This window comes from Chenopodium album, chromosome 16 (assembly GCF_948465745.1).
Source record: "Chenopodium album chromosome 16, dcCheAlbu1.1, whole genome shotgun sequence".
In the NCBI taxonomy this organism is placed as follows: domain Eukaryota; kingdom Viridiplantae; phylum Streptophyta; class Magnoliopsida; order Caryophyllales; family Amaranthaceae; genus Chenopodium; species Chenopodium album.
In genome coordinates, this window is record NC_137849.1 from 38117386 (window position 1) to 38144820 (window position 27435).

The 27435-nt window shown below is 34.8% G+C and overlaps 3 protein-coding genes across 3 annotated transcripts; 2 read left to right on the forward strand and 1 right to left on the reverse strand.

Moving 5' to 3' along the window:
* Positions 1-3509: 3509 nt before the first annotated feature.
* Positions 3510-14438, forward strand: LOC145586460 (TOM1-like protein 4). Its single transcript, XM_081643302.1, has 10 exons — positions 3510-3809; positions 4532-4679; positions 5114-5192; positions 9722-9820; positions 9912-10025; positions 11007-11152; positions 11993-12074; positions 12492-12577; positions 12659-12856; positions 13439-14438. Exons 2-10 carry the CDS (start codon positions 4570-4572, stop codon positions 14133-14135), a joined length of 1611 nt encoding a protein of 536 aa, XP_081499428.1. The 5' UTR covers positions 3510-3809; positions 4532-4569; the 3' UTR covers positions 14136-14438.
* Positions 14439-16909: 2471 nt separating this feature from the next.
* On the reverse strand, positions 16910-20100 carry LOC145585240 (magnesium dechelatase SGRL, chloroplastic-like). Its single transcript, XM_081641958.1, has 5 exons — positions 19754-20100; positions 18479-18655; positions 17957-18118; positions 17716-17862; positions 16910-17387 (listed from the first exon to the last, which is right to left on the reverse strand). The coding sequence occupies exons 1-5, from the start codon at positions 19919-19921 to the stop codon at positions 17274-17276; spliced, it is 768 nt and encodes a 255-aa protein (XP_081498084.1). The 5' UTR covers positions 19922-20100; the 3' UTR covers positions 16910-17273.
* Positions 20101-21130: 1030 nt separating this feature from the next.
* LOC145586461 (putative methyltransferase PMT24) lies at positions 21131-27178 on the forward strand. The gene is made up of 10 exons (XM_081643303.1): positions 21131-21253; positions 21387-21442; positions 22371-23436; positions 23534-23683; positions 24200-24470; positions 24550-24660; positions 24750-24924; positions 25679-25939; positions 26468-26662; positions 26753-27178. Exons 3-10 carry the CDS (start codon positions 22420-22422, stop codon positions 26973-26975), a joined length of 2403 nt encoding a protein of 800 aa, XP_081499429.1. The 5' UTR covers positions 21131-21253; positions 21387-21442; positions 22371-22419; the 3' UTR covers positions 26976-27178.
* Positions 27179-27435: the final 257 nt, after the last annotated feature.

The following is a 27435-nucleotide window of genomic DNA, read 5'->3' on the forward strand; positions in this document are numbered from 1 at the left end:
CAGAATTCTACTTCTCTCTATTATGTGAGGATTAAATGCTAGAAGTAGGAATCTAATTAAGGGACGCATGGAGTATAGTCCTTTGTGGACAATTTTTACGAGAATTAATGATAGGTTGTCGTACACCTGTCAAAAATAAATTCCTAACAAAACCAACTAACAATGTAGTAGGGTAAGTAGGGTCGAATCCACAAAGAGATGGTTATTCAATCTAACTTCTAAGGTATGGAGAAACTAAACTATGTCACGAAATTGGGATGAAAATATAGTCTAAATTAAAAGAGGGAAAAAAATAATTAATAAAAAGACCTAGGGTTATGGTTCACCATGTTTATAGTTCTTAATCTATCAAATATCAATAACAATTCAATCAATTAATTATCTAGAGCAATTGATAAGCCTACGGTCGGGTCTTAACGCTCTCAATTCAACATATGCAGTTCGGTCGCTAACATAATCAGAATTGCTAATTGTAGGTAAGCCTCTAAAAGTAAGATCTTTCGATTCAAACTCTTATTAACAATAATTAATCAAACAATTGATCAGGTTGCAAGATTAATAAGAAAAACACTATCAATTAGAGATATTAATAATCAAATTATTAAAAACATCAATCAAGATTCATTGTATAAACATGGATTCCCAAACCCTAGAAATAAACTACTCTAGCATGAAATAAATAATAAAAACTAAATCTAATGAAGAAAGCATAATTAAAAGCAAGAAAATAGAAATAAAATACCTCAATGAATTGAAATTATAAACCCAAGAATCATCCATGGAAGAATCCATGGAGATGCCATGAGAAACTAGGGTTCAAGAGAAAACTCAAAAGAACGTAAAAATAAAAAGTATAAAAAGGCATAAGGGAAAAATAATATCCCTTGGAGTATTTAAATTATCCTAAAACTAATCTAAAAATAATTAAAGAAAAGTAAAATATAAATTACACAAGTTGTCAAACGATTGGACAATAGAAGATGACGTGGCACGAAGATGCTCGATGGAATCGAGGGCCAAGCAAAAGACGTGCTACGATGCCCCTTGCTTGCTGCTTTCGTGGGTAAACTGGAGCTATAGCTCCCTGGTCGAGTGAGCTCTCGCTCGAGGCTGCTATTGCTCGAGGCCTATGCGAGCTACCTTGCGAGCTCTCGCTCGGGGCTACTGGGCATTGTGTCAACTTCACAGGCTTGTAACTTCTGATTTATACGTTGTATATAGGCGTGTGACCTAATGTTGGAAAGCTCTTCAAGTCTAGTTTCCAACGCAACTTGAATCACTTCAATCCAATTTGTATAACTCAAGTTATGATCAAAAGAGTGAGCAAATGTCAGTTTTGCCACTTTGTAAAACATCATTTTACTTCGTTTCTAGCTCAAATTCATTTCCGAAAGATGCATAGCAACCCTTGTGGATATTATATTCATTCCTTACGCATATAAATCTCAAAATAATATTGCACAAATATATATCCTTCATTGAACAACCTCGATTCATCGACTTTTCATCCTTTCATTGTCCTATTCAACTCCAAACACTACGAAAGCGTCCAAATGTCTATCAAATCACCTGAAACATTAAGAAAATCACAAACAGAGCGTAATAGAGTACAAAATAAACAACTTATGTATTTACGACCTAAAAAGCAACAAAAGAACTAAAAGCTACTATAAACTTAGCATAAACGTGCCTATAAACTCTATATAAATATGACTCACCAATTAATAAACATAAAGAATAGGTAGTAAAAGTACATAGGAATAGTAAAATTGTATTGGATATGCAAAATAAGTAGAGAGAGAAAGTAATAAAAGTACATGGAAAAACAAAATTTACACTGGAAAAGTTAAATTTGCACAAATATTAATGCAAATTGGAGAATATTTTGATAAAAAGAATAATAATATAAGGAACGGAGGGATTATTTGATATTAAAATAGTACTCCGATTTAAGCGAATAATGTAAAAATCAAAGTGTTGCATGTATTAAAGGCCTGTTCTCTTCCGTTGAAATTCAATTCAGTTCAATTCAGCTCAGCTCAGTTCAGTTCAGTCAGTTCAGCTCTTAATTTACGTCTAATGATATTGCTAATGATATAAAGCCAAATTTCATTCTTTTAAGCTCTTATTACAACGACAACAACAACAACACAACAACAACAACAACAACAACAACAACAACAACAACAATAATAATAATAATATTAACAGTAATAATAATAATAATAATAATAATAATAATAATAATAATCAATAAGTAATAAATAATAATAATAATAATAATAATAATCAATAAATAATAATAATAATCATCAATAAATAATATATTACACTTTTCTATATTCCTATATTTGTTTCAAACTAGGAAACCCTAACCTCTCTTTCCTCTCTTCTCTCTCTAAAACTCTAGCCTCCATTGTTGAATTTTAGAAGGGCTTCCATCGATTTTTATCGGTGGAAAGCCCCAATTGTTTGTTTTTGTGTGCTTTTTCTATTGTTTTAGGTTTATAATAATAATTCTTCCTCTTCTAGGAGGAATATTTCTCCCTCGAAAGACAGGGTTTTTCTTCTTCTTTAGGAAGATTTGGCTCCTTTGAAAGACCGGGTTTTTCTTCCCTCTTTTGAGGGAGGATTTGCTTTTTTATTTTATGAATTGCTATAGAGTTGTTTCATGGGTAAAATTTTGTGCGAGATCGAAAAAGAGGTTAATATGTCGATTACAATCTAGCGAATCAGACAAAAATTTTCTGCAGGGCTACAATAGATCGATAGACCCCCTCGCCAATGAAGGTTGTAAATCACAGCGATATGAAAGAGGGTATGAAGAATGTACGATTTGCAACAACGATCGTAGCTTTGCTTATGAAATGTTTTTATTTGATTCAATTATAATGTATTCATTAGATCTAAATCTCTTTGTAGATGTCGTATGACTTTATTTATGAATCAATTTTATTTCAAAAAAAAAAATCATCAATAAATAATAACAATAATAATAATAATACTAATAATAATAATACTAATAATAATAATCAATAAATAATAATAATAATAATCATTAATAATTAATAATAATAATAATAATAATAATATGTACATTTGTATATACACATATGTATAGTAATAAATAATCAATAAATAATCAAAGATCACTAATCCGTAGTTAAAAATCACTAATTAATAAGTTCAGTTCATTTCACTTCAGCTCAGTTCAGTTCAACTAAGTTCAGTCAATCGGAACAGGCCCTAAAAAGGAGAAAGTATTTATATGCTTAGTTATTGTTTTTGAGATTACAACCCCAATTACACCACAAATTTTTTATTTATTTTTAATTTTTTATTATATTTTTTATAACCACAATTTTGCAAACAACCAACATATCCGATTCCAACAATTTCATTGTCATTGTACCCAAAAAAAAAAAAAGAAATAAAATTATAAAAAAAAAAAAGAAAAAAAGAAATAAAATTATTAAAAAAAAAAAAAAAAAACAACATTGAAGAGGCGTTGAAAACTTGAAACGCGCAAGAGAAAAATCAAAAGTCCAAATCGGAGTGCAAACGGTGACGCCAAACCCATTTCTCTCTCTTTCACACCGTCCTACAATAAACTTCCAACACCACTAATTATAATTAATCAAATTAATTAATTAATCAAATCATATAATAACCTTAATTATCTCTCCAACCTTTCTATTTTACTTTTCTTTTTATTTTATTTTATTTTATTACTTCTCAACCAAACTTAATCAAACCCATCATCTTTCTCTCTCTACATTTCATTTTCTCTCTCCATTTTTTTTGACGAGGTAACCTCTTCATTTTTTCACTCTAATTTTCTCATTTTTCTTTCTTAGTTTCATCGATTTACATCGATTTGATGTTATCCTTTTGTGTTCTTGATTAATTAGTCGATCTATATCATTTTTGGTTTTACTTTGATCTTAATTTTTGATTGTTTGTTTCTTCTATTGTTTTGTGAGTGATCACTTAATTAATTACTTTATTTTATGTGAATTTCGATGTTTTTCGAGTTAGGTTTGAATTTTGATTAATGGTTAATGTATTTGGAAGTTGAGCTTGATTATGATTTCTATTGTTTTTATTTGAGAGTGATTGATTTTTTTTTAGAGATGGGGTAGGAAGTTCAATGTGTATTGAATTCTGTAATAATTACTGATTAAGGAGAAATTATAGGATTATGGTTGGTATGTATAATTGAAGCTGTTGAATGCCATTTTAGAAATTGGGGATTTATAGAGAGAGCCATTAATAAAGGTTAGTGATGTAGACGAGATATGATTCTGGGTTTTGGGTAGTTGGGTACCTTCTCGCAAGATTTTAATCAACTAAGCTAGTAAAGCGGGAATAATTGTTTAAATGTTCCCGTTATTCTAGATATTCATGAATGATGTGTGAAGTGAATTGGAGAGTTTTTATGTTTTGGCAGATCAATGCAGTATAGTATTTTCTATTTTGAATGAAGTACTTGTATATTATTGGTAGCGTTAACTGAATGATGGTCTTTTAGGTTAATAATAAAACAACGTTTGAAGGGATTCGAAGAGGATGGCTAACACTGCGGCAGCCATTGCCGAGAGGGCGACCAGTGACATGTTAATTGGTCCAGATTGGGCAGTAAACATGGAGCTCTGTGACATTATAAACATGGATCCAAGGTAAATTTTTGTTTGCTTGGAACTTTGTTATGCGATATTTTTCATATAATCATTGTTGATTTGCTATACTTATATAATATGTGGTGACTCACTATCAATAATTTGAAAAGAGTATTGGCTCTTGATATCTATAGTTAAGATTGAGCAAAATTAGTAACACAAATGCTTGTTGCATACTCCTTTGATTGGTTAACTGGTCATAATCGGGGAAGAGAATATACAATAATGTAACTACATAAGCGATTTCATCCAGCCATTACCATTTACCACTTATTTGTTTGCCAAATTATTCAGAATTCAACTTAAATGTGCTCATGTTTTGTCTTTGGTACTATGCCCCTACTTTTTCCATGCCATCTATTGATAATAAATGTAATCATTATTAAATGCAAACTTTTACAATCTCCCCTTGTATACCTTTTATTTTGTTGCAGTCAAGCAAAAGATGCACTGAAGATTATTAAGAAGCGTCTCGGAAATAAAAGTTCCAAAGTTCAACTTCTTGCTCTATCTGTAAGTATTTTTCTTATCTCTGTCACTCTCAAAGCTTGTTTTGGCACTTAATTTGAAGTTTTGGCATATTTTTATTTTGACTGACTGATCCATTAATGTTGACTTAAGGTCTCTTTTCAATTATCATTGGCTACAGTAATTTTGTGGCTTGTTTCCTTTCTAATGTGTAAAGCCAAAATGACTTGATAATTATTTGTTATCTCAGGGATCAGTGTCTAATACATATTGAATCACTTATTTTGATTCACTTGTACTGGTTCAATTCCAATTTGATTTTCATGGCAAAATAAATTTGTTCGAATCTGTATTGGAGTTTTGTCTTCGATGCAGCAAGGTCATCCGTGCATCTTGAATTATTCTTGTCTGTATTGGTAACTGTTAAGCTGTCAAGTAAACATTGCCAAACAAAGCAATTGCATATTATGGTTTCAACATTTCTTTGTTCTGCATATAAGCAGGAAGTGAAACTGTTTATGATGAGGTTGGATTATAATTTTGTGCTTTTAATTTGTATGGGCTTGGGAACCTTTTTGTTAGTTAATTTTTCCCATTGGACCTTAAAACTCATAGTTTATCTGATACATTGCTCAGTTTAGAAGATGTTATGTCCTATAATGCAATCAATCAATCAAAGCCTTAATCCCATAAGTGGGGCCGGCTACATGAACCAAATTTGAATTTGTCCTATAATGCGAATAACTAAATATGACACGAAGGTGTAACCTATGGCATGTTTGTGTGATTTCAGTTGACTTTGGGTTCTGGGTTTCCTGTAATGAATACTGCACTGGGTATTGATCTTCTATTCTAAGAAAGCTATGTTTGTTTACCTGGTTTGTTACTAGTCTTGTCTTTGCAACCTTAATGATACTGTCAGTTTGAGGAGTGAGAAGGCTAAAACTTATGTCTATATTCAGTATTATTCTAAAGTAAAGTTAGATGCAGGCAAGATTGCTTGTCATCTTTGAAAGTCTTCCAAAAGAGTCTTCCTCTTTTTAGAAGGCCGAAGCTCAGGTATGGACATAAGGTTGAACAGTCTCTGTTTATGAAGGTCAAGGCTCAGGGATGGACATAAGGTTCCGTTTAGTTTGATTCCTTTATGATTTTTGCAGTTAGCTTTTGTATGCAAGTTTATGATGCTTAAAATTCTTGGGAAGGTAATGCTTCACGTTTAAGAAACTTGGGCAAAATCATGGTAATGTTTTTGTAAAATGACGTGTAAGTTCTTCCCTTTTAGGATCTTTTCTATCCCCAAATGATTTTTTCATTTATTTTTAATAATATCTTTAAATAAACTCACAGAACTCCAATACTTTATTACAAGTATTCATTTTTAATGACAAGCAAAGGAATTTCATATTGCTTTGCAAAATTATTGATACTTTGAAAAAATAAAAAATATTGTCCTTTGCATTTCCCATTTTTTACTTTCCTATTTAAATCCAACTTAGATGAAGCTCTTTCTCCGAAAGTTATTTAATTCTGATGGGCTGTTGTTGGGAGGACTCATTTCAGGCATCAGGAGACTATGCCTTAAATTATCTTATTCTGTTTTATATGTGCTCAATTCTGGGTAACTCTGAGGATAGTGTTATAGACTGGATTCTACTGATTTAATTAAGCACAATTAATATTAATTTAATGCTGAAAGCTTGAACATTTGATTGATTAATGGTTGGATTGCATAAGGATAGCCATAACTTGAGGTTATGAGTCTCTCAGTAGCTTGAGGCTACAAATCTCCTAGCAACTTAAGGTTGCAACTCTCCAATTTTTCCTCACTAATTTCTGCCTACCTTTCCACTAACACTACTCCTACTACTTATACTAAGCTGGTAAGATGACCTTAAGGCTTGACATGTGAAACTTAGCTAATTTAGACAAACATAAATTAACATCATAGGACTAAGGTAGCTTCTTTTCCTTCTCTTCTTCTTTATTGATTTTGTCTTCTACCTAATTGGAGTCTTGAGGCCTTGAAATGCTCCCTGCTGCTGCTGCTGCCCTTTTCTGTTGCTCTTGTTGCTTGTTGACTGTCCTCCTATCATAGACCCGCATAGGTTGTGGTTGACCCGTATTACCAAATCACCCCCTCTAAAGCCGGTCTATTACAGATAGGTCTTGATAATTTGTACAGACAGACTTTTTAGGTGTTCTTTGTGTGTATTGTTTGATTTTCTTCAGGAATTAGGATACTCTGCCTTTATTAATTCTATTCAGTTTTATTTCTGCTCAATTTTTGGGGAAACTCTGAGGATAGGTCTTAATCATTCATTCATTTGTATAGATAGGCTTTTTAGGTGCTCTCTGTGTGTGTTGTTTGACTTTTAAAGTCTGTTAGAGTCTTCTTCATGTTACAGGAATTTCTGAGGGCTAGTAATAGACTTACATATTGGGTCTTGGGGATAGAATATTGCTTGGATGAGCTGGTGTGGGGAAGACCAAATGAAAAGCTTATTTGAATTGTGAAAAGGTTTCCAAAAATTCAGTTAGTTAAATTTGGAGCCCTTTACTTTCGCTAAAATTATATGCTTTCATGATTAGTATAGTTTCTCATATATGTAAATTTTGGGGCTAGGGGAGAATAACTGCATATTTGAATATCTTTTTAAACCAAACTCCTATTTAGTTTTATTATCTTTAAAAATATTTTATTCAGGGCTCTGGACAGACAATACTTCATTAAATTACTTAGTGATTGTACTTACTGTATAATGTATATGCAGATATGATTTGCTTGCAGTTTCTTGTTTGGAGAAATATAAAAGAAGAGGGTTGCTTAGGTTTTGGGTTGGTCAGGATCTGATATCACTGGTCAAATTGCTTGTGCTAATTTTGCACTTTTGATTGTTGAGTAATTTTGGGGAGGCTATCGATTGGTGATTGGATATCAAAGATTAGAATGGGTCCATGGGAGCCGACAATTCCTGTACCATGTTGTCCAGCGTAGTGCTGTATGGATAGCTTAGGAGTTGAGATTGCTTGGGCACATTTGAGTTTGCTGAGTGTGATTTGTCAAGGGAGCTGTCAACTTATCAATTGACAATAGTTTATAGCTTCTGCAAGGGTAGGTGGTATTTCACATATTTCGAGGCATGTAAATGCATGTCTGCCAGACTGCCAAGAATTACACACTAACACACCTGTCTTGGTGCATGTAGTGATGGACTTTGACATCATTTTAACAATGGATAATCAGTCATGGATGTAGGTTGGACAAATCTCATAATTGTCACTCACTTGGGACTGGTTGTTTCTTCCTTTATAGTTGATTCAAAGGCCACTGTTACCAAGTAACAACATTTCCCCATTTTGCATTAATTTTAACATATTACCACAATACCGTCCACGTAGGCTCGGCAGCGGTGTGTTTATATTTGGCTTACTCTGAACTGGCTTAGTAAGCAGTTGCTCGCAGAGTTGGCAATTTATAGTAAAACAAAATTCCCCTCCCCTTAATCTCATTTCAAAAGTAGTAGCTTCACGCCTCAGCCTCGAAAAAAATAATTCACTCTATGCTCCCGAGCCCACGAGGATGGTATTGTGGTAATTAAGTTTAAATTGATGTAGATCTTTTTTTGTAAAGCATTCTTTGGAAAAATCTCCCACACACACACAGATACACTAAACAACAATGTCCATGTAGGAGGATGTGAATAGAAATATCATATTTTCAGGAGGATAGCTTAGAACCTGCAATTCCCTCCTATCATTTTGCAGGCATGCCCCAGCTTTGGATAATGCTATTTTAAGATGGTAAGATAGAATGAGGCACTTCCTGGCCCTTTCTAATCCTGTTTATTAGGCTTAATGGTTCATTTTAGGCAATTGTGGAGGATGCCCATGTTCAAACTCTTCTAATTTTGAACGATTGCAACTGAAAAGGAAGCCTGGGTTTTGCGAATTGTTTATAGGTCAAGTTAAAGTTACAATTTTGAAGGTGCAGCACTCAATAGTCAATAGTGAGTGTTTATATTGCTTCTTGTATAGAAATATGAACTTCAGACTTGTGACAAGTCAAGATTCTAAAAAGGTCACTGGAAAATGTCGCATTGTAAATGCTTCTTTTCGTGTATAGATTTATGAAGTTCAGACTTGTGACAAGTCAAGGTTCTTAAAAGATCACTGGAAAAATGTCGCATTGTAAAGATTGTGTACCCTTCCTAATGCCGAACTGCTTTTCTTACTTGGCTTTTTTCTTGACAAGCTCCATGAATTAATTAAGCTCTATCAAAGATGATTATAGAGAGAAATTATTAGGAGAAAGGAAACTCTAGCTTGATTTGTGGTCAGTCTGTATTTCAATGTGTTTTTGAAATGTTTGTCTTTCCCTTGATGTGAAGTATGCGTTTAAATTTATGGGGCATGTAAGTTCTTAGCTTGCACAATATTGTTGGTTAGTATGGTTTCAAGCTGCTTATCTATGTGGGTTTATTACGTCAGGCCTGTCTCAATGAGAGACCCCATCCTCAAATACTAAATTAAAATTCAGATGTGTTTCTTCTGTGCATTTTTTATTTTCTTATTAGGTATTGGACACTCTTGGAAAAAACTGTGGGGAAAGGATATTTCAGCAGATTGTTGAGCGCGATATTTTGCATGATATGGTCAAGATTGTTAAGAAAAAGGTGTCTATTCTTCCTTCTATTAGACGTTTTCATTTTTGCTGCATTATTGGTAAGTGCTGATTAATCTTCTCTGTAACATTTTCTTGCACAGCCAGATTTAAGTGTAAGGGAAAGGATATTAATATTGATAGACACCTGGCAAGAGGCCTTGGGAGGACCAAGGGGGCGGTATCCCCAGTTCCATGCAGCATATAATGAATTGAAGGTAACACTGTTTGAACTTTCCGCTAATCCTCCTTAGATACGTGTAGAATTTCTTGTTACCCTGTCTGAATGATGCCTCTAAGGGTGGTAATTACAGCATCATATTGTCGAGAGTCCATAGAATTGCTCCCTTTTGATCTCCCTTGGAATTGCATAGGTCTTTCTCAAACAAATGGTTAATGCAATAGCACTGAGCATGAAAAAAAAATGCTTAAGTTGAACCAAAAAATTTAGTCTACAATCCATAATTTGTACGAGAATAATGTGAAGTCTTCTTTATCTCCTAGAAAAATCATGTCTCACAAATTTCTTTGCGGATGAGGACAAGAATGTTCTTACCTCTTATAACTTAAGGATTTTTTACATAATTATGTGATGCAAAAGGTTGGATGAGTGTATTATGGTATGTTGTTTAAGAACTTGGTGTACTCCTTTCATTACTTAAGTTTAGTCATTTTGACTTTCACCCTTGCTAACACACAACTTTCACCTTTATTATTTCTAATTATTCATAAGTAAAATTTTTAAAAAGTTAATACTTTGGAAGTATATAGCGAGACGAAGCTAATAAGATCTCACATTGGTATGTGTTTCCTTATGTATGAATTTGGAAACATTCTTAATGGCTACCTTCCATCTACAAATTCATTGTCATTATTATATATACATATATGGAGTATATCAGTGGGAAGTCTGGTAATTGAAAGCAGTTTGTTCCACAGTGGGGAACAAAGGGTTATATTGGGGAGGGAAGTGACTGAGTGAGATCATTATGTGCCTCATTGATTTACTGGATGGTCATCCTGGGGCTTATATTCTCTGGTCTCACCTCTCACTAGGTCCTCTTGCTCTAAGTTTCAAACTTCCTTGATATTGTTTCTCCTTATATATTTACTTTAGGAAGATTGGTGTGTATCAACTTCCATAATCAACTTGTCTAATACATTAACTCTGATTGATTGCTCTTAATCATTAATGGCAGTCGGCCGGGGTAACATTTCCACCTCGAGAGGACAATAGTGTACCATTGTTTACTCCTCCACAAACTCAGCCTGTTTCCAGTCCGGCTCTAGTTTACGATGATGAAACAATTCCTGCTTCTCTAGAGTCTGACCCTTCTGGTTTGAGGTACTTTTTTGATTTAGCCTATACTGTTGACTGCTCTTAGTAATGCATATCATTCAGCATGTTTCTTTGTCCAGATGTTCTTGAAGTTTTATTTCTATGTTAAGTTCCAGTTCTCCATTCACAATACCTCATGTTAGTGTGTGTGTCTAATGATTTTTTCTTTTGATCTGCTTTTATGTATGTTGAAAGGACAACTTTGGGTCTAACCTGTCTGTTAATCCGTAATATTTTTTTTTATTGCTGATGGTCATACCTTCACATTAGTTTTCTCTATTCTTATTAGACATTTAGACAACTAGAATTGGAAATGACTGACGATGGAGATTTTGTATTTAGAGGCCTTTTAGTACTATTAAGCTGGGAAGTTTATTTCTTCCCCTTTAAAACTGTGATTTTAAAAATACATGTTTAAGTTCAAATCTGCTTCAAACTGGACTATACAGTAAAAATATTTTGGTTAGAGGCTCAAAGTTCTTTAGTGCCATGATTGGACTGTTTATCTGGACCAGTTAGGAACTTGATTTCATTTCCTACTTGCATTCAATTTATTTGCTAAACCTTTTCACTACTTTATGGCTAAAGTTTTATCAAATTTGTTATAGTAGGATCAATCCTTAACTTGCATGTGAGAAATCAAAGAATGATTTTTTTTTTTTTACTTCCTGCCTTTTTTTTTTTTTTTTACTTTGTAAAGCTTCTGTTTGAATCTATAAAATTTGAACCATATTGTCAACATTAATGAATACAACTGCTTCTATTCAAAAGGTTTCATCTAATTTAAGTGGTATCTGATGTTGAGCTAGCTAGCTATAGTAAACTTTGAATATTTGTTTTGAGCAGCTTGGAAGAAATTCAAACCGCAAAAGGGCTAGCTGATGTTTTGATGGAAATGCTTGGAGCTCTGGATCCCCATAACAGTGAGGTATGTTTTTAGTTCTGACACAAGTGACACAAGTGACATTTTGATGAAAACATTCTTTATGCTTAACCATGGTAAGTAATGGTTCTTTCTAAATTTGATGTCCAAAGAATATTACATATGGCAACTGGCAAGCATAGGGACATACTAGATTTCATTCTCTGTTAATATTATGCTGCATTGCTGCTTAGATAGAGTATTAGAACATAAGTATAGCTCAATAATGAATTCATTGTTCTAACTTCTAAGCCATCTCTGGCAAGGTGCTTTTCTTATATACTTGATAAAACAGCGTTGAAAATTGGATATAGGGGGATTTATTATGATGTTTAGCTTTCTTCAAATATATTGATTCTTGTAAGCAGCAGTAACACCTGCAGTTGACACCCTAACACAAATTTATGCTCATTTACATTTTAGGGAGTAAAAGAAGAAGTAATTGTGGAGCTTGTTGAACAGTGCAGTAATTACAAAAAGCGTGTTATGACTCTTGTGAATAACGCCACGTAAGTATTCTAAATATGTGCTATATCGAGCTACTAGAATTTCGTTATGGTGGTGCTGAGATTCTGGTTTCTCTTTTAAAGGGATGAGGAACTTCTCTGTCAGGGTTTGGCATTGAATGATGACTTGCAGCGTGTGCTTGGCCGTCATGATGACATTGCTAAAGGAGTCGCACATGCTAGTTCAGAACCGACTAGAGCTCCAGCAGTACCATATGTGAATGCAAACCATGACCACGATGAAGAGGAATCAGAAGATGAATTTGCACAGCTGGCACACAGGTAATCATTAAAAGCTTGCATAACGACTAATTCCTCTCATTCTTGTTTTTACCAGCCTGATATATGTTTTCTAGACAACATGATCTTTCTTCTTATGATCTAACACTGATTTTCTACCATAAAAAAGAAGTCAATGAGCTGGTTACAGTTTGCTATCACTAACTGGAAGAACTTGCCAGAAATAGTGATAAGATGGTGAAAGTGTGTGTGATTCCCTGATATGGCCTTACCTCCAACACTAAATATCCTGAATCTCTTTATCTAGTTGATAAGTTGGCCACTAGTCTTCAATGTTTTTGTATTCAGAGATTGATGCATGAACTGATTATGAATCACTTTCCTGCATAGAATGGTATCTATTAACTATTGAACTATTTTGGGTTGACTTTGCTCTACAACTAACCTAGACCTCTCTATTCTTTCTTTTTCCTTTTTTCTTTCTTTTCTTGTTTTTGGTTAAGTCATAAAAATATGTCATTTAAGCTTTTGGAGCATGTGATTTACTGAATTGTACTTGAATCTAAGTAGTGAACTAGACCTATGGATTAGTCTGATTGCTTGAATAAAACCATGATATTGTAGGTCAAGGGATATGCAGCGACAAGGACGAAATCTGGCTACTTCAAAGGCTGAACCAACACAAGTGAATCCTCGTCTTCCTCCTCCTCCTTCATCAAAGAGGCCAGTTAGTAGTGATGCTGGGTCAGTTGATTACCTGAGTGGTGATTTATACAGCTCTGAAAGATCCTCCAGCTATCCTAGCAGTGATTCATACAATGTTGAAAGATCATCTGGAGCAGAGGAACCGGTGCCTTTTTCTGTTAGCAGTCCTACCGAATATGTGAATCCCACTGCATCGCTTGGTCCATTATCAGCATCACCCCCTCAACAGTCAATTGCCAGCAATTCTTCACCTTTGTTCGATAAGAGCCCTTTATACAATGAACATACTGGTTTGAACAAATCTGACAATCTCCCTCTAGCTCCTTGGGACTCTCCTCCTCCTCCTTCTCCTCCTGGACCCTTGCCTCCACCCCCCATCAAATATAATCAGAGGCAACAGTTCTTTGAGAAACAGCCTTTTCCCGGTGGGGCGTCAAATTCCAGTAGTGGATCCAGCTCCTCTTATGATGGTATGGTGGGACAGACACAAAACCTTTCTCTTAATTCACCGAGCCCTCCTAAGCAAGAAAAGCCAGAGGATGCCTTATTCAAGGACCTGGTTGATTTTGCAAAATCTAAATCTTCGGCTTCAAAATCCAACAATAGGTCACTTTAATGGTTTATGTAGAGGCATAAGTTACTGCAGTACAGATTTGGAGTATTAGATTCCTAGGTTATTGTCGCATTTGTTTATGCATACCTTTGCATGTATGGTGTCATTGGTTCTTGGATCATATCACTGTATGACTGTACCCTTTTCTTTTTTTTTGGTTTTCAGCTCATCGTTTTTGTTGAGCTTCTCATTTGGAGCATCTGTAGTCATGACTTGTTAGTGCTTTGTATGCTAGAACTGATTGCGGTGTATAGTACAATTTGGTGATTTTAAAATTGGTAATTGAATACTGAGATTGTTCTTTTGTGTGCCGAGATTAAATCTGTTTGTAAAAAAGAACTTGGATTCTTGAGATTTTGGCTCATTGTATATTCAGTAACAAGCTCGACAACTTATCTCAAGTTAGCCTTCTAATGGGGAGTTTGTAGGTTCAATTAACCCCTCTTGGCTAAATTTAAAGTAAGAAACTTTAAATTTGTGCATTATCAAGTCTTTATTACATAATTTTTGATAAAATGAACTCCATGAGATAGACTTGTGTAGTTGTGTGTAATACATATATAGTACTCCTTCCTATTCTTTTTTTTTGGGAAATTGCTCTTTGTACCCTTAAGGTTTTAAAAAATGCAACGTGTACCCCTGAAAACTTTCAAATGCACCCTGAGCCCCTGAGGTTTGTAAGAACTTGCACCAAATACCCCTAGACTCATATAACAAATGATAATTTTGTTAAATTGAGACCAAGCATCAAATTCTATTAAATTGTTATAGTGTAATGCTAGTATAATGCTAAAGAATTTAATTATCAAGCAAACTTAATTGATTAATCAAATTCTAACGCCTTAAAGTTTAGGATTTAAAATGATTGATGGAGTTCAAATTTTGATGTAATTTATGTTTTAGGCATTTTTACTCCATAAATATTAAGTATTAAAAATGAGTTAGTGTGTGGGCATAATTTTAGTTTGATAAGTCAATGATATGTGCATTTGTAAGACGATCAAGGTATGTGGTGCATTTGAAAGTTTTCAAGATACACGGTGCATTTTTCAAAACCTTATTAGGGATACATGGAACAATTTCCCCTTTTTTTCCCTATTATGATTCTCTCTCTCCCTTTTTTTTCACAAAAAAGATTCAAATGAAAGAACAAAAATGATTTCCTAAAAAAAAAAACAAAAATGATCGAAGGGAGTATTAAATTAAACATGTTTATTCAAAAAAAAAAAAAAAAATATAACATGTAAGGATGAAATTGTTATTGAATGTAGTTATCCTAATAATAATTGTTTGTGCAGCAACAAAGAAGGTACACGGTTCACAACCGGAGTATATTGCAAGAAGGCTTGGGTACAGGAAGATTTGGGTGGAAAGTGATGCTTTGAATGTGGTTAAACAGGTGAATGTAGGTTCGGGTGGTCTCTCTCCTTTATTCGTGATTTATGATGAGATTAAGATTGATAGAGCTTGGTTTGAAAGTTGTATAGTTACTCATGTTAAACGATCATGTAACACCGTTGTCCACCTTGTTGCAAGATGGGAAACTGGTGATCATTCGGAGTATGTATGTAATTTCATTCAATCTATTTAATTAATTTTAAGAGATTTCACTCCCCACAATTTTTTTTTTTTTTTATTTCAAGAGATTTCATTAAGTTATATGAAGCACCTTGCGAATGTTGTGATGGTATAAACTCCATTTCAACATATAACTATTTGGAAAAGATTAAAGAGAACATAGTATCAGAAATGAACTAGGGACAACAGTAACAAATTGAATCTAACAATGAAGATATAAATCACAATATATTTTTTGTCAAGTGAAAACCACAATCATAACTCATGATAAACTCATTGAGCAAGCTTTTTTAATAAACTAGGAACATGCATTGTATTATCAAACCTACGTACAGAGTGATGAAGCATATGTCACTGATCTTCGAGTTCCATGCTTTAAAACTTTGTAAAATTTCGCAAAAATCCTTCTTTTAATCCTCCCTCTTACTGGTGGAATTCGACGTAATTTCTTGCTATTTGCAACCAAACCTTGCTGAAATGCCACCCTCTTAGTGCGATTGGTTTCTATGGTCTCCATACAAATAAGCTGATCAAGTACAATATCGGCCTGTACAAGCTGAAACTGAAAGAGAATAATGCTTCCAAGCCTCTTACCGTTCACGATTGAATCCATGCAACACATGCAGTGTTAGAGCCCTTAGAGGAGTGATGAGTGCAAGAGAGTTAGAGGTTTTATTTGGTGGTGAAGAAGAAATAAATAGTTAAGTTACTAGCATAAGACAGGACAGTGACTGAGGTGCAGTGGTCTGGTTTATGTACGAGGCGATTACGAACCTAGGAAATTTCCTATATATCAGCTAGCTAGTCGGATAGGAACTTTCCTAACTATGTATGTTTCCAGTAGAGTTAAAACATGTTCAACATGGTGTATCAGTTAAGCTTCTGTCAAATTCAGTTATTCTGTAATCAATCCATAAATGAATACAGTGATTACTCTTACTATTTTTGTTCTTTATATTACAGGGGTGTCAAGAAAGAACACTTGGTCATTTCTATTTTTGTCATACTTGCTTAGGGCTCGAAGAGCCCTTGACAGTAACACACGAGACACGACCAATCAGGTTGAAAATTGCTTACACAAACAAACACTGATTCATCTATAAATAATCATCCAATTACCATGCCCTAATGCTGATAGGAATCATAGTGACTCGAGCAAACAGTACGCAGACAAGAATATTTGTGTTTACAGAATGACATGTAAAGATCCTGATGCTTAAATCTCATAACTTCAATCTGGATTTATCTTAATCATCAGATTTTGAGATGAAGAAATACCAAATTGTGTATCATAATATACATAATATACAGCAGAAACAAATAATCATTGACCAATTAAATGAATCAATGAACAAAACAGTCCAAGTTGCACCAAGAATCATGTGTTTGATAAAGTATACTTAAAACTAAAACATCAAACCCCTTACAATCCCGTCAACTGAGGATTAAATCCGGGCCTTCCCTACATCAACTGAGAGTCAAAGAGCTGGAAGAATTTATATTGCGGGTAAGAAGAATCTTGTTTCCGGCTGAAGATTGTGTAATTTGCTGTACAAAAGCAATTCATAGAAGAAAAGTAAATAGAGCTTGTAAAAAGGATTTGGGACTCTGTAGTTTCTGTTGTTGCAGAGTACTTGTGTCATTTGTACTTAACACGCCACGAACTTTGTCCCCCTTCTGGAAAGCAAAAACATGAACTAACCGTAAGTATGTTCCCACATCTTTGAAACAAGCTTAAACAAACAGTTAATAACTCCCTCAAAAATAGGCCACACTTGATTTGAGGGTAATTTTCTCAAGCTTCTGGGATTAACTACCTCAAGTATACCTCACATATGAACTTTTACTTCTCTACCTCATTAATGTTGGACGTTATTTAGAAATTGGAATTATTTGTGAAGGCCTTAAGAGTATCATAGAGTTAATCATGATAGAACTATGGCCTATTATTCAAGAGGGAGTAACACCATTAAAAAGTCGGAGAAATAAACGAAAGTTAATTTACTTGTGCAGCATCCTTGAGAGGGCCCCAACACTCAATGCAATTGTACTTCGCAGAACTTGAATGGAAATAAACCCATACAACAGCTTCCATAAGTTCTGGATGTGCCTTAAAGAGGGCTGAATCTCCATACAGAATAGCTTGAAGAACCTAGTCAAGGCCAACAAACAAAGTTAAAAATTCGATCATCAATATTATCATATATAGTGGATATTCATGTTGTTAAGATAGAAGATGAACTCACCAATGGAAGATCTTTAGAGAAAATGTGATATCGTAGCTCAGCAACCAGATCACGTAAGAGGTTGTTGGGACCACTAACATAACAATGAACGACCAAGTGCATTTTCCCTTTAATATCTTTCCACTCAGCAACTACATCATCCTTGCTGTACCATCCTTGCAACTGCAAGTTCAAAACAAAAGTGTACAAATTAACATGTGTCACAGTACTAAAACCATATTGAACGAGCATGCATACAGTAGGGATGTCAAATTCAGGAGCTACCCAACATTGCACAACAATAAAAAAAATTTCAACGATATTTTCTGTAATATGAGGAAATCATAAATGTTGGATTTGCTCAAGAAATTACCATATGTTGTGAAATAATTCAGGACCGATCAGATTGTGAGAAAGGAGGAAATTACATCCATATTACAAAGTAACCAGACACACCAAAAATAATAAGGAAAGGAACACAAATGTTTCAGACTATGCTAAGGATATGATGAATGGCCATTATGCATACCTTAAGGTGCATACCTGGTCAACATTGATGATGTTGGAGATGGTTAGGGTTAAATTTGCAGTAAAATCGCAATGTGAGAGAATGTAAACTCTAGGCACAACTTTGGTGTACTCATCAACTTCTTGTCCCATGAAATCCACTGTCAGCTTTGATGCTTCAAACGTCGCTTGAGGACCCAAAATTCTAACAGCCTACCAACATCATGGATGACAAAAGAATCTCATCACTGAAAGTTTAAGAATGACAACTTTGTTGAATAGACTAAGATTGTATCAATTAACCAACATTTTCATGGGATCTTATTCATGACATAGTCTTATTCATGGCTTCACAAACCCCAACAAACTTTTAATTTTTAATAAAAAAATATATATAAATATAAACTAATACTTTTGGGCTTCTAACTAAATCCCAACATCCTCTAGACATCCCAGTTACACCCCCTAAACATTTTTCTAAAACTTCATAATTCAATTATCATCATGATAGTTATACAGAGTTTTCAGGGTCATAGTTTTCCTACCATTGCGCAAGTAGATTCCATCATAAGTGACAACAACATGAGCTAAAAATGTACCAATTAAACCCTTTTGAAGCAGGAAGCAATTTTTCAATCTAAATCGACTTGCAAACTTCATTTTCCATCATTTATTGGACTCTTGCCAGATAAAGCGTGGCTATAATCTCCTGAGGGACTGTAAGGGCCAAGGGAAGTCCTATTCGCGGCATAAACCACTACAATGTCGCCACCACTAACCTATTTCTACCACTTCTACCACCACCAAGACCAAGAAGGCAAGAACTTCCCATCTACCAATACCACCATCAGTCCATCACTTACACCATAAAGTGCAACCTCCAAAGTCAATATACCACCACAACTATCCTACATACCACCTACACCAAAAATTTCACTCATTTTCTGTGTTCATCTGTTTTAGTTCAAATAACACAAATTCAACATTATTCCATCAAATTGCTTGCAATCTAGCTTCAAAATCATACACTTCTAACTCAATTACATCATGCAGTTCAAAATCATAACATTCAAATACCTAGTGTAAATCAATTTACTCACACTCTTCCCAAAATTCTTGAACTGCCCTTACAATTTTACCTTCTAATTCAGACAACAATGATGAAAACAATAACCCCACATCCAAATTTCATTCCCAAATAAACCCATATAACAAAAACTTACCCAAATTGCTCAAAATTGAAATGGGTCACAAACTACCATCAATTAATAAAGAATAATTAAAAATTGAAACCAAGAACATAATTTATACCTCAGATATAAGAGCATTTTTGTAGGGAGCTCCACCTTTAGTAACAGAAGAAATAATAGGAGTAAAAATGGGTTTTCTAGTACCAGAACTAAAGAAAATGCTTCGAGTTTTAGAGCTAAAAAAATGGTGGGGTGAAAGTGAGAATGCACAAGTCCAGCTACTTGCCATGGAAGCACATCAAAATTCTCTCTCCTCCACTCTTCTTCATGTTATATACCCACCACCACCATTGTCATCAAAGAGAGAGGTTGCAGAGAAAAGGGGTGAAAGAGAGAGAGAAAAGAAGGGATTTTGTGTGTGGATGAGTAGAATTGAAATTGGAGAGAGTTAGGAAATTGAGAGATGTGGATGTGGATGCTTTGTCCCTACCATATTCTTTGAACTATCCATGGAATTTTAATCTACCACTCATTTCTCAATTTAGAGCTTATTCAATAGGGTTATAGGGTTAATACAAGTAATTAGATTGGAATGAGATTGCGAACATGTCTATTACGGAGTAATACATACATTCGGGTAGTTGGGTATGACAGTCGAACGAGTTTGAGTACAGGTCTATTATATATTTGACTAGTCGAGTATAGCACTCTCGGGTGTATCATGCGTCTTATGAACAAGTTTGAGTACATGATTATTATTTATACCTTCAGTAAAGTATGACACTTTTGGGTGTATCATGCATTTTATGACCGAGTTTGAGTACAGGTCTATTATACTTTTGAATAGTCGAGTAAGACACTCTCAAGTGTATCATGCATCTTATACGCGTACTTCTTTGATTCAATGAGCGAGCATTAGTATCATGCTAAGATTGGTCTAGTGGTAAGGATTGTACCTTTCAACCTTCCACTACAGACACTTTGAGGGTGGGGATCCCTTGCCCTTTCATTTTAGCAATTTCGATCACATTAAGAGGGCGTTTGGTTCGGAAAATGAAAGCAGAGTGAAAAGGAAACAAATGAGAGGGGAGAAAGAAATTATTTAGACATTTTGCTACTCCCTCCGTCCCTAAATTACATTCCTGTTTTCTTCTATTATGTGAGGAATAAATGCTAGAAATAGGAATGTAATTTAGGGACGGAGGGAGTATTACCTTAAAAATGCATAGAAAAGATGATATTTCTTCAACCATAACAAAATTACATTCGCATTTTACCTAATAATGCCTTTATTATAACTTGAACGTACAAACCTACCCTCACGTGTATCATATTTTCTTATTATTACTCCCTTTGTCCCTTAATTAGATTTCTACTTCTATCTATTATTTGAGGAATAAATACTAAAAACAGAAATCTAATTAAAGAACGGAGGGAGTACTTTTGTCATTGTGAATATTTTACGCCCCAAGGCCTCCAACCCGATAGCCGGACGATCTAGTAACTCGTAATTAATTAGGTTTTGTTTTGTTATGTTATTTTACGGAGTAGTTTACAGTGTTTCAACTTTCAAGGCATTAATAATAGAGGAATGAATGTCTTCAAATCGGGGAAACACTAGGTAGCTTTTTCTTGATAATTTCACTGCTTTGCGTTGATTATGGAAATAGTACATTTCCTTATTCATTTCTTAAATAACTCACAATCCAATCCTAAATTCTTTTCCTTTTTATGATATTCGTCTTCCTCAACAGTTAACATCTTCTCACTCCTAAGATCCAATGCCTTGATTTTTCACCATCAACTGCAGGTATTTCATATCATGCCCCCCTTTTCCTTTTTCTTTTATTTTGATCGTTTATCATATTTGATGGGTTCTTATGTAAAGTGGGTAATTACTTTCTTGCTCAGAATTTTTTCATGATTTGCTCAAAATGCTCTGTATTTGTCCATACATAAAATTGTTATGTTTGTTTGTTCCATTGGTATTTGGTAGGATTGAAATTGTGTGTCGGTGTGTAGTGGAATAGACGAGATTTGATCCGAGGTCTTGGGTATCAACCCGTGAGAGATAGTTATATAAACCCGGATGTACCGTACATCCAACTAACCCAAGGTTAGTTTATTTTGATGATTGTTTTTCACCCAATCATCAAATGAAGAGCAAAAACTAACCTTGGGTTTGTATGGTACATTCGGGTGTATATAACACCTTCTACCAACACGAAACCTTTAATTTAATAAGGTAGCTGCTTAGTGTTATTTATGTGATGCACATTTATAGGTTGTGGTTGATTGTGAAGGAATTTCTGTTTATATGCCTTGATTGTCTAATGACATAATTTTTTTCGTTAGTGGTAGTTTTGTTGTTTTTGAATTTTTGGTGTATAGGGAGCCACAAAGGGTAGTGATGTAGATAGGAGTCCCGAGTCGAGTATAATCTCACTTCACCAACTCAGCTAGGTGGCATCCAGTCGTCGATAGTTGTGACTATTGTGATTGTTGGATTGAATTGTTTTTGATGATGCATATGCTCTTCCTGACTAATTAGAGTGTCCTTATGAAAATACACCAATGTGGTTTCTTTATTTTTCATTGGAAATGTATATTTTGAATCAATCCATTTGTCCTAGAGCTGATTTTCAAGATTTATTGATTGAAAAGTTAGAATCGCCTTTGATTGAGGTCCCTGTGATTAGTGATTTTGTTCTAACCATTTTGATACCTTCTTTTTGTAGGGTTGTTAATATCATTCTAAAGGAAGGCATTTTTAGCTAGTGAGAGGTCATGGCTCAGGGAAGGTATGCCCGAGTTGACGGGCAGAATTCTCCAAACTATTGTTTGATATTTTGTATCATGGGGTTTGTTTCTACATGTTTGCTAGCTGCTTGGATGACACAGTCATCATCAATTAGCCCTGTTCGCACAGAAATATCAGTAGAGGAATTCATGGGTGGCATACCGAAGGTAGTAGATGAGAGTGATGCTACGTTGCCTGTGGATGCCTTGAAAGTGAATGATGGCAGAAGCAGTGTGCAGGAAGGCAGCAATCCTAGTGTTCAAGATGCATTTCCAAAAGAGTCTCAGAATACGGAGGAGCAAAACTCCCAAAAGGTAAAAGAAGGGTTGGTTTCTGGGGATAAAGCAGAAAACAAGGGAGCTGAAGAGCAAAAGCGTGGAGAAGATGGGACAGATGCGAGTAAGCAGGAAGTAACTAGTGACAAGTTTGACGGTGTAGTCCAAAGACATGATGACAATGCTGGACCTGAGGAGAGTTCTGATGATTCAAACAAAGTAGGAGAAACAAAAACCAAAGTTGAGGAAAGTGGAGGATACCAAGACAGGATACCAGGAGCTCAGGAAGAGATAGATGCTATGAAGAAGATGCAGGATGGAGCAATCAATCAGTCTGATCAAGAAATAAATAAGGATTTAAAAGAGAATTCCAGTGTTTTACCGTCAAAAAATGAGTCAACATCTGGGACAGAGTTGTCAAATGAAACTTCACCTCAACCTCAAGCTATGCCTTGGCCAACACAATCAGCTGAGTCAGAGAAAGAAAAACTCTCACAGGGATTCTCAGTGCCAAAACACCAAAAAGAATATAGATGGAAAGTATGTAATGTCACTGCAGGACCAGATTATATTCCTTGCCTTGACAATGTTCAAGCTCTCAAAATGCTACACACCACAGGACATTACGAGCACAGGGAACGACATTGTCCTGATGAAGCTCCTACTTGTCTTGTTCCTCTACCTAAAGGGTATAGAACCCCAGTCAAATGGCCTAAAAGCAGAGACATGGTACACTTAATGCTTTGATTAAGAAATGAAAAGAGAGTTTTGAAATAAGATATTTTTCTTGTTCTTGTTATAATAAGTTTTATATTGGATTATCCAGATATGGTTCACTAACGTTCCCCATACAAGGCTTGTTGATTACAAGGGAAAACAGAACTGGGTGAAGATTTATGATCGGTACCTTACCTTCCCTGGTGGTGGGACTCAATTTAAGTATGGCGCTCTTCATTATATTGATTATATTCAACAGGTGATTCCACAAATAAATGTTTTTTTTCCTTGTTAATATAGTAATGTCTGTGCAAATAACAACCCTTGTTATGTGATATTATATGATTAAAAATTTACTTTGAATCAAATATTTTGCAGCATTAATGGACATAGCAAAAGTCAAGGATTAGTGAAAGAAAGATGGAAAGTAAACAAGTAGTTACAGAAAGACAGAAAATATTGCAATATATGTTATCACTTAAGTTTGCCTTAGGCTTGTCTGTGCATAGCAACCATTGTTATGTGATATTTAGATTATCAAATCATTTCTTTGAACAAATAAAGATAGAAATTATGCATAGGGAAAGAAAGAAGGCAGAGATTGCAATTTATTTTATCACTTTACTTCGCAATTTTCTTATCTTATGGTGTGCAATGGTATTGTTGCTCTTTTTTATTTTGAGCTTTAATCTCGGGAATTATGCATTTTGTACTGCATCTGTCTATTTTTCGCATTAAAATTTTCTTGCATTATAAATTCATTTTTGAAATTCAGACTCTTCCTGAAACTGCTTGGGGTAAGCAAAGCCGTGTTGTATTGGATGTTGGATGCGGTGTGGCCAGTTTTGGAGGGTATCTTTTTGACAGGGATGTACTCACTATGTCATTAGCTCCTAAGGATGAACATGAAGCTCAAGTTCAGTTCGCACTTGAAAGAGGAATACCTGCTATTTCAGCTGTAATGGGAACAAAAAGGTTACCCTATCCGTCCATGGTATTTGATGTTATCCATTGTGCTCGTTGCCGGGTCCCTTGGCATATTGAAGGTAATGTTTATCTCAGTGAACCAGGATTATACCTTTTATGCAAACAAATGCACCATGAATTTGTTTGGATTGACTTTAGGTGGTAAACTCCTTTTGGAACTGAATCGTCTTTTGCGACCTGGAGGCTACTTTGTATGGTCTGCTACTCCAGTTTATCGAAAAGGTGCTGAAGATACAAGCATCTGGAAAGGTGAAATTCATTTTAATCTTGAGTATCATCAGTGCTTAGCTATGCTTCTTTTTGGAGAAACTTATGGAGTTTGTGTATCATGCATGCAGAGATGTCCAAGCTAACTAAGGCAATGTGCTGGGAACTAGTAAAAGTGGGGAAAGATGGAGTTAACAGAAAATCTGCAGCTATATTCAGAAAAACTAGTTCAAATGATTGCTATGAAGAAAGGCCAACAAATGATCCTCCACTTTGCGATGATTCGGATGACCCTAATGATGCCTGGTAATTTCTGCCTAACATTTTATTATGATTTAACCTTGAAGAAACTATGTTATTTTTCCTCTTTAGTCATCTCATGGTTAGTCAACCTGACAAGCAAATTCCAAGTATCTATGTATAGTATTCTATTGCAATTAAAATGTCAATGGATATTGGGAAGTGAACTTTGCATGTGCTTATTGCTTCTATGTTTGCATGGACACTTTAATTAAGAAGTAGTTGGTTCTGTTCTACAGATTCTACTCTTTTTATGCTTCCTAGTTATATAGTACATGTTGCAAACTTAAGTGATAACATAGCAATTTAACTTTAAGAAGTCACTTCCAAAAAATTGAATAATATCCGAAAGAAAGGAGCATTACTTGAACCAAACAAGGCCTAGCTCGTTTTTGTGGTGTGGCTTAATGGTAGGTCCATAGGTGTGCACTTTTATTAAATTGGGATCATCTAGATGCTGACTTGGAGCATTTATTAGATATAAGGAGAGAGCATTTGAATTTGTTAAGTGCTCCCTTTTCTTCCCCTTTTTTGCGTTTTGAGAGTCCTGGCTTAGTTGCAATTTGTTCCGTTTCCCTGACCTACCTATTCAGGATGCTAAAGGGAAGAATGTACAACGGACATACTTTTATGGAAGAAGTTCTTACTTTGTTACTACCTCCTCTCACTGAGGCACGCCATAAAGGCATTGCCTTTTCTTTTTGTGATGTTTTGGAGGATTAGTCTTTGTTGCTTGATTTATTGACCGTGTGTTTCTCAGGTATACACCACTTCAGCAGTGCATACACAAAGTGGCCAAAGATTCATCTGAACGTGGGGCTCAATGGCCAGCACCTTGGCCATCACGGTTGGAGAAACCTCCTTACTGGTTGAAGGGTTCTACTGTTGGAAATTCTCCCAAGGACTTCATTGATGACCATAACCACTGGAAACATGAAATTACCAATACATATATGAATGGGATTGGAATTGACTGGTCGTTGGTTAGAAATGTCATGGACATGAATGCATCATATGGAGGGTATGATTTCAAATTATATTTTCCAATTAAATAATTTGTCAATGATATTTCAGTCCTTGTCAACACCCTTGTCTCACGGAAAAGAGGTTTTAAAAAATAAAAAGAAAGAAAATTAAAACGGAACCAGCATGGAAACATGTGGATTACTTGAATAGGTAAAGTCTAGACTAAATAAATTCAATGAATTATTACTGAATTACTGATCTTAGAAGCTGTAGTTATGCTGCTATCCTTCTCTTTGGATATTGTAATACAAACATGCACAGATTCACTATAATGGTGAGTAGGTGTAGGTCCCTTTACGGCACAAGCAACCTTCCTAGTACATGCTTTATTCCTTCTGTTTTCCTTGACTAGGTTGATTCTCAATCAGTATATAATTGATATATGAAAGTCATATATGTTTTTTTTCCTTGAAAATAGCCTTTTAGTAGCCATAATTAGCCCTGCCATTTAAGTATGTGTTGATGCAAATAAAAGAAACTAGCCTACTTCTTTAACTCAGCCTTAAATTGCTCTCTTAAACAGATTTGCTGCAGCTTTGAAGGATTTGAAACTGTGGGTGATGAATGTAGTTCCCGTCAATTCATCAGACACTCTTCCTATTATATACGAGCGTGGCCTATTTGGAATATACCATGACTGGTGTGAATCATTTAGCACCTACCCAAGATCTTATGATCTCCTTCATGCAGATCACCTCTTCTCTGATCTTGCAAAAAGGTTCGGAAATCAAATGCTAATGGTTCATTTGTGTATATTATTATATAGTTCTTTGATGATATTACGATAGTACTTTTGTCCCTGTAACAGGTGCAACATTGTTTCGGTGATGGCAGAAGTAGATAGAATATTGAGGCCAGGGGGTAGATTAATAGTTAGGGACAATACTGAGACCATGTCCGAGGTAAGGAGCATGGCTAAATCGCTTCACTGGAAGATCACTCATTACAATGATAACGATGAACTAGTCTGTATAATGAAGACATTGTGGCGGCCCTCGGAAGTAGAACTAATTGCTGGTGCCACAGCTTGACTAATTGAATCACCAGTCCTCAAACTAGAATGAACTTTGCATTGCTGAGATAGTGAGATAGGTCTATTCTTTTACCTATATATCTAGCTTCATCAACTTTTAATGATGCAGCTGTTTTTTTTGTAGCTCAATTTTCTTTTAGTTGTTTATTGTATGATACGTACATTTCCTTATATATTTATACGGAGTACTAAAAAAGCAAATGTAGGCTATAAAATTTATACAGTATTAATCCTCAAAAAAAAAAAAAAAAAAAAAAAAAAAATTACGGAGTACTAGAAAAGCAATTGCCCTTTAAAAAGGCATAATATTGTGCAATTTTTTTTTAAAATTCCAATATTACCCTTCCCATTGATTGTTAATTGCCAGACAATTTTCTCTATAATTATGCCAGATTGCCAGACATCTGTTAATTGTTGACTTTGTAATTTCCACTCGTCTTCCCAGAGCTTTGTCAGGT

What these genes read in the sequence shown, in the direction of transcription:
- LOC145586461 (XM_081643303.1), top strand. Translation starts at nt 22,420, where the DNA reads ATGGCTCAGGGAAGGTATGCCCGAGTTGACGGGCAGAATTCTCCAAAC. An exon ending in ATATTGATTATATTCAACAG is followed by an intron (nt 23,684 to 24,199) that starts GTGATTCCACAA and finishes TTTGAAATTCAG; the next exon opens with ACTCTTCCTGAAACTGCTTG. An exon ending in GGTCCCTTGGCATATTGAAG is followed by an intron (nt 24,471 to 24,549) that starts GTAATGTTTATC and finishes GATTGACTTTAG; the next exon opens with GTGGTAAACTCCTTTTGGAA.
- LOC145586460 (XM_081643302.1), top strand. Translation starts at nt 4,570, where the DNA reads ATGGCTAACACTGCGGCAGCCATTGCCGAGAGGGCGACCAGTGACATG. An exon ending in CAGCATATAATGAATTGAAG is followed by an intron (nt 10,026 to 11,006) that starts GTAACACTGTTT and finishes CATTAATGGCAG; the next exon opens with TCGGCCGGGGTAACATTTCC. An exon ending in TCTGACCCTTCTGGTTTGAG is followed by an intron (nt 11,153 to 11,992) that starts GTACTTTTTTGA and finishes TGTTTTGAGCAG; the next exon opens with CTTGGAAGAAATTCAAACCG.
- LOC145585240 (XM_081641958.1), bottom strand. Translation starts at nt 19,921, where the DNA reads ATGGCAAGTAGCTGGACTTGTGCATTCTCACTTTCACCCCACCATTTT. An exon ending in ACATCATCAATGTTGACCAG is followed by an intron (nt 18,119 to 18,478) that starts GTATGCACCTTA and finishes TTGAACTTGCAG; the next exon opens with TTGCAAGGATGGTACAGCAA. An exon ending in CTCTCAAGGATGCTGCACAA is followed by an intron (nt 17,388 to 17,715) that starts GTAAATTAACTT and finishes TTTGCTTTCCAG; the next exon opens with AAGGGGGACAAAGTTCGTGG.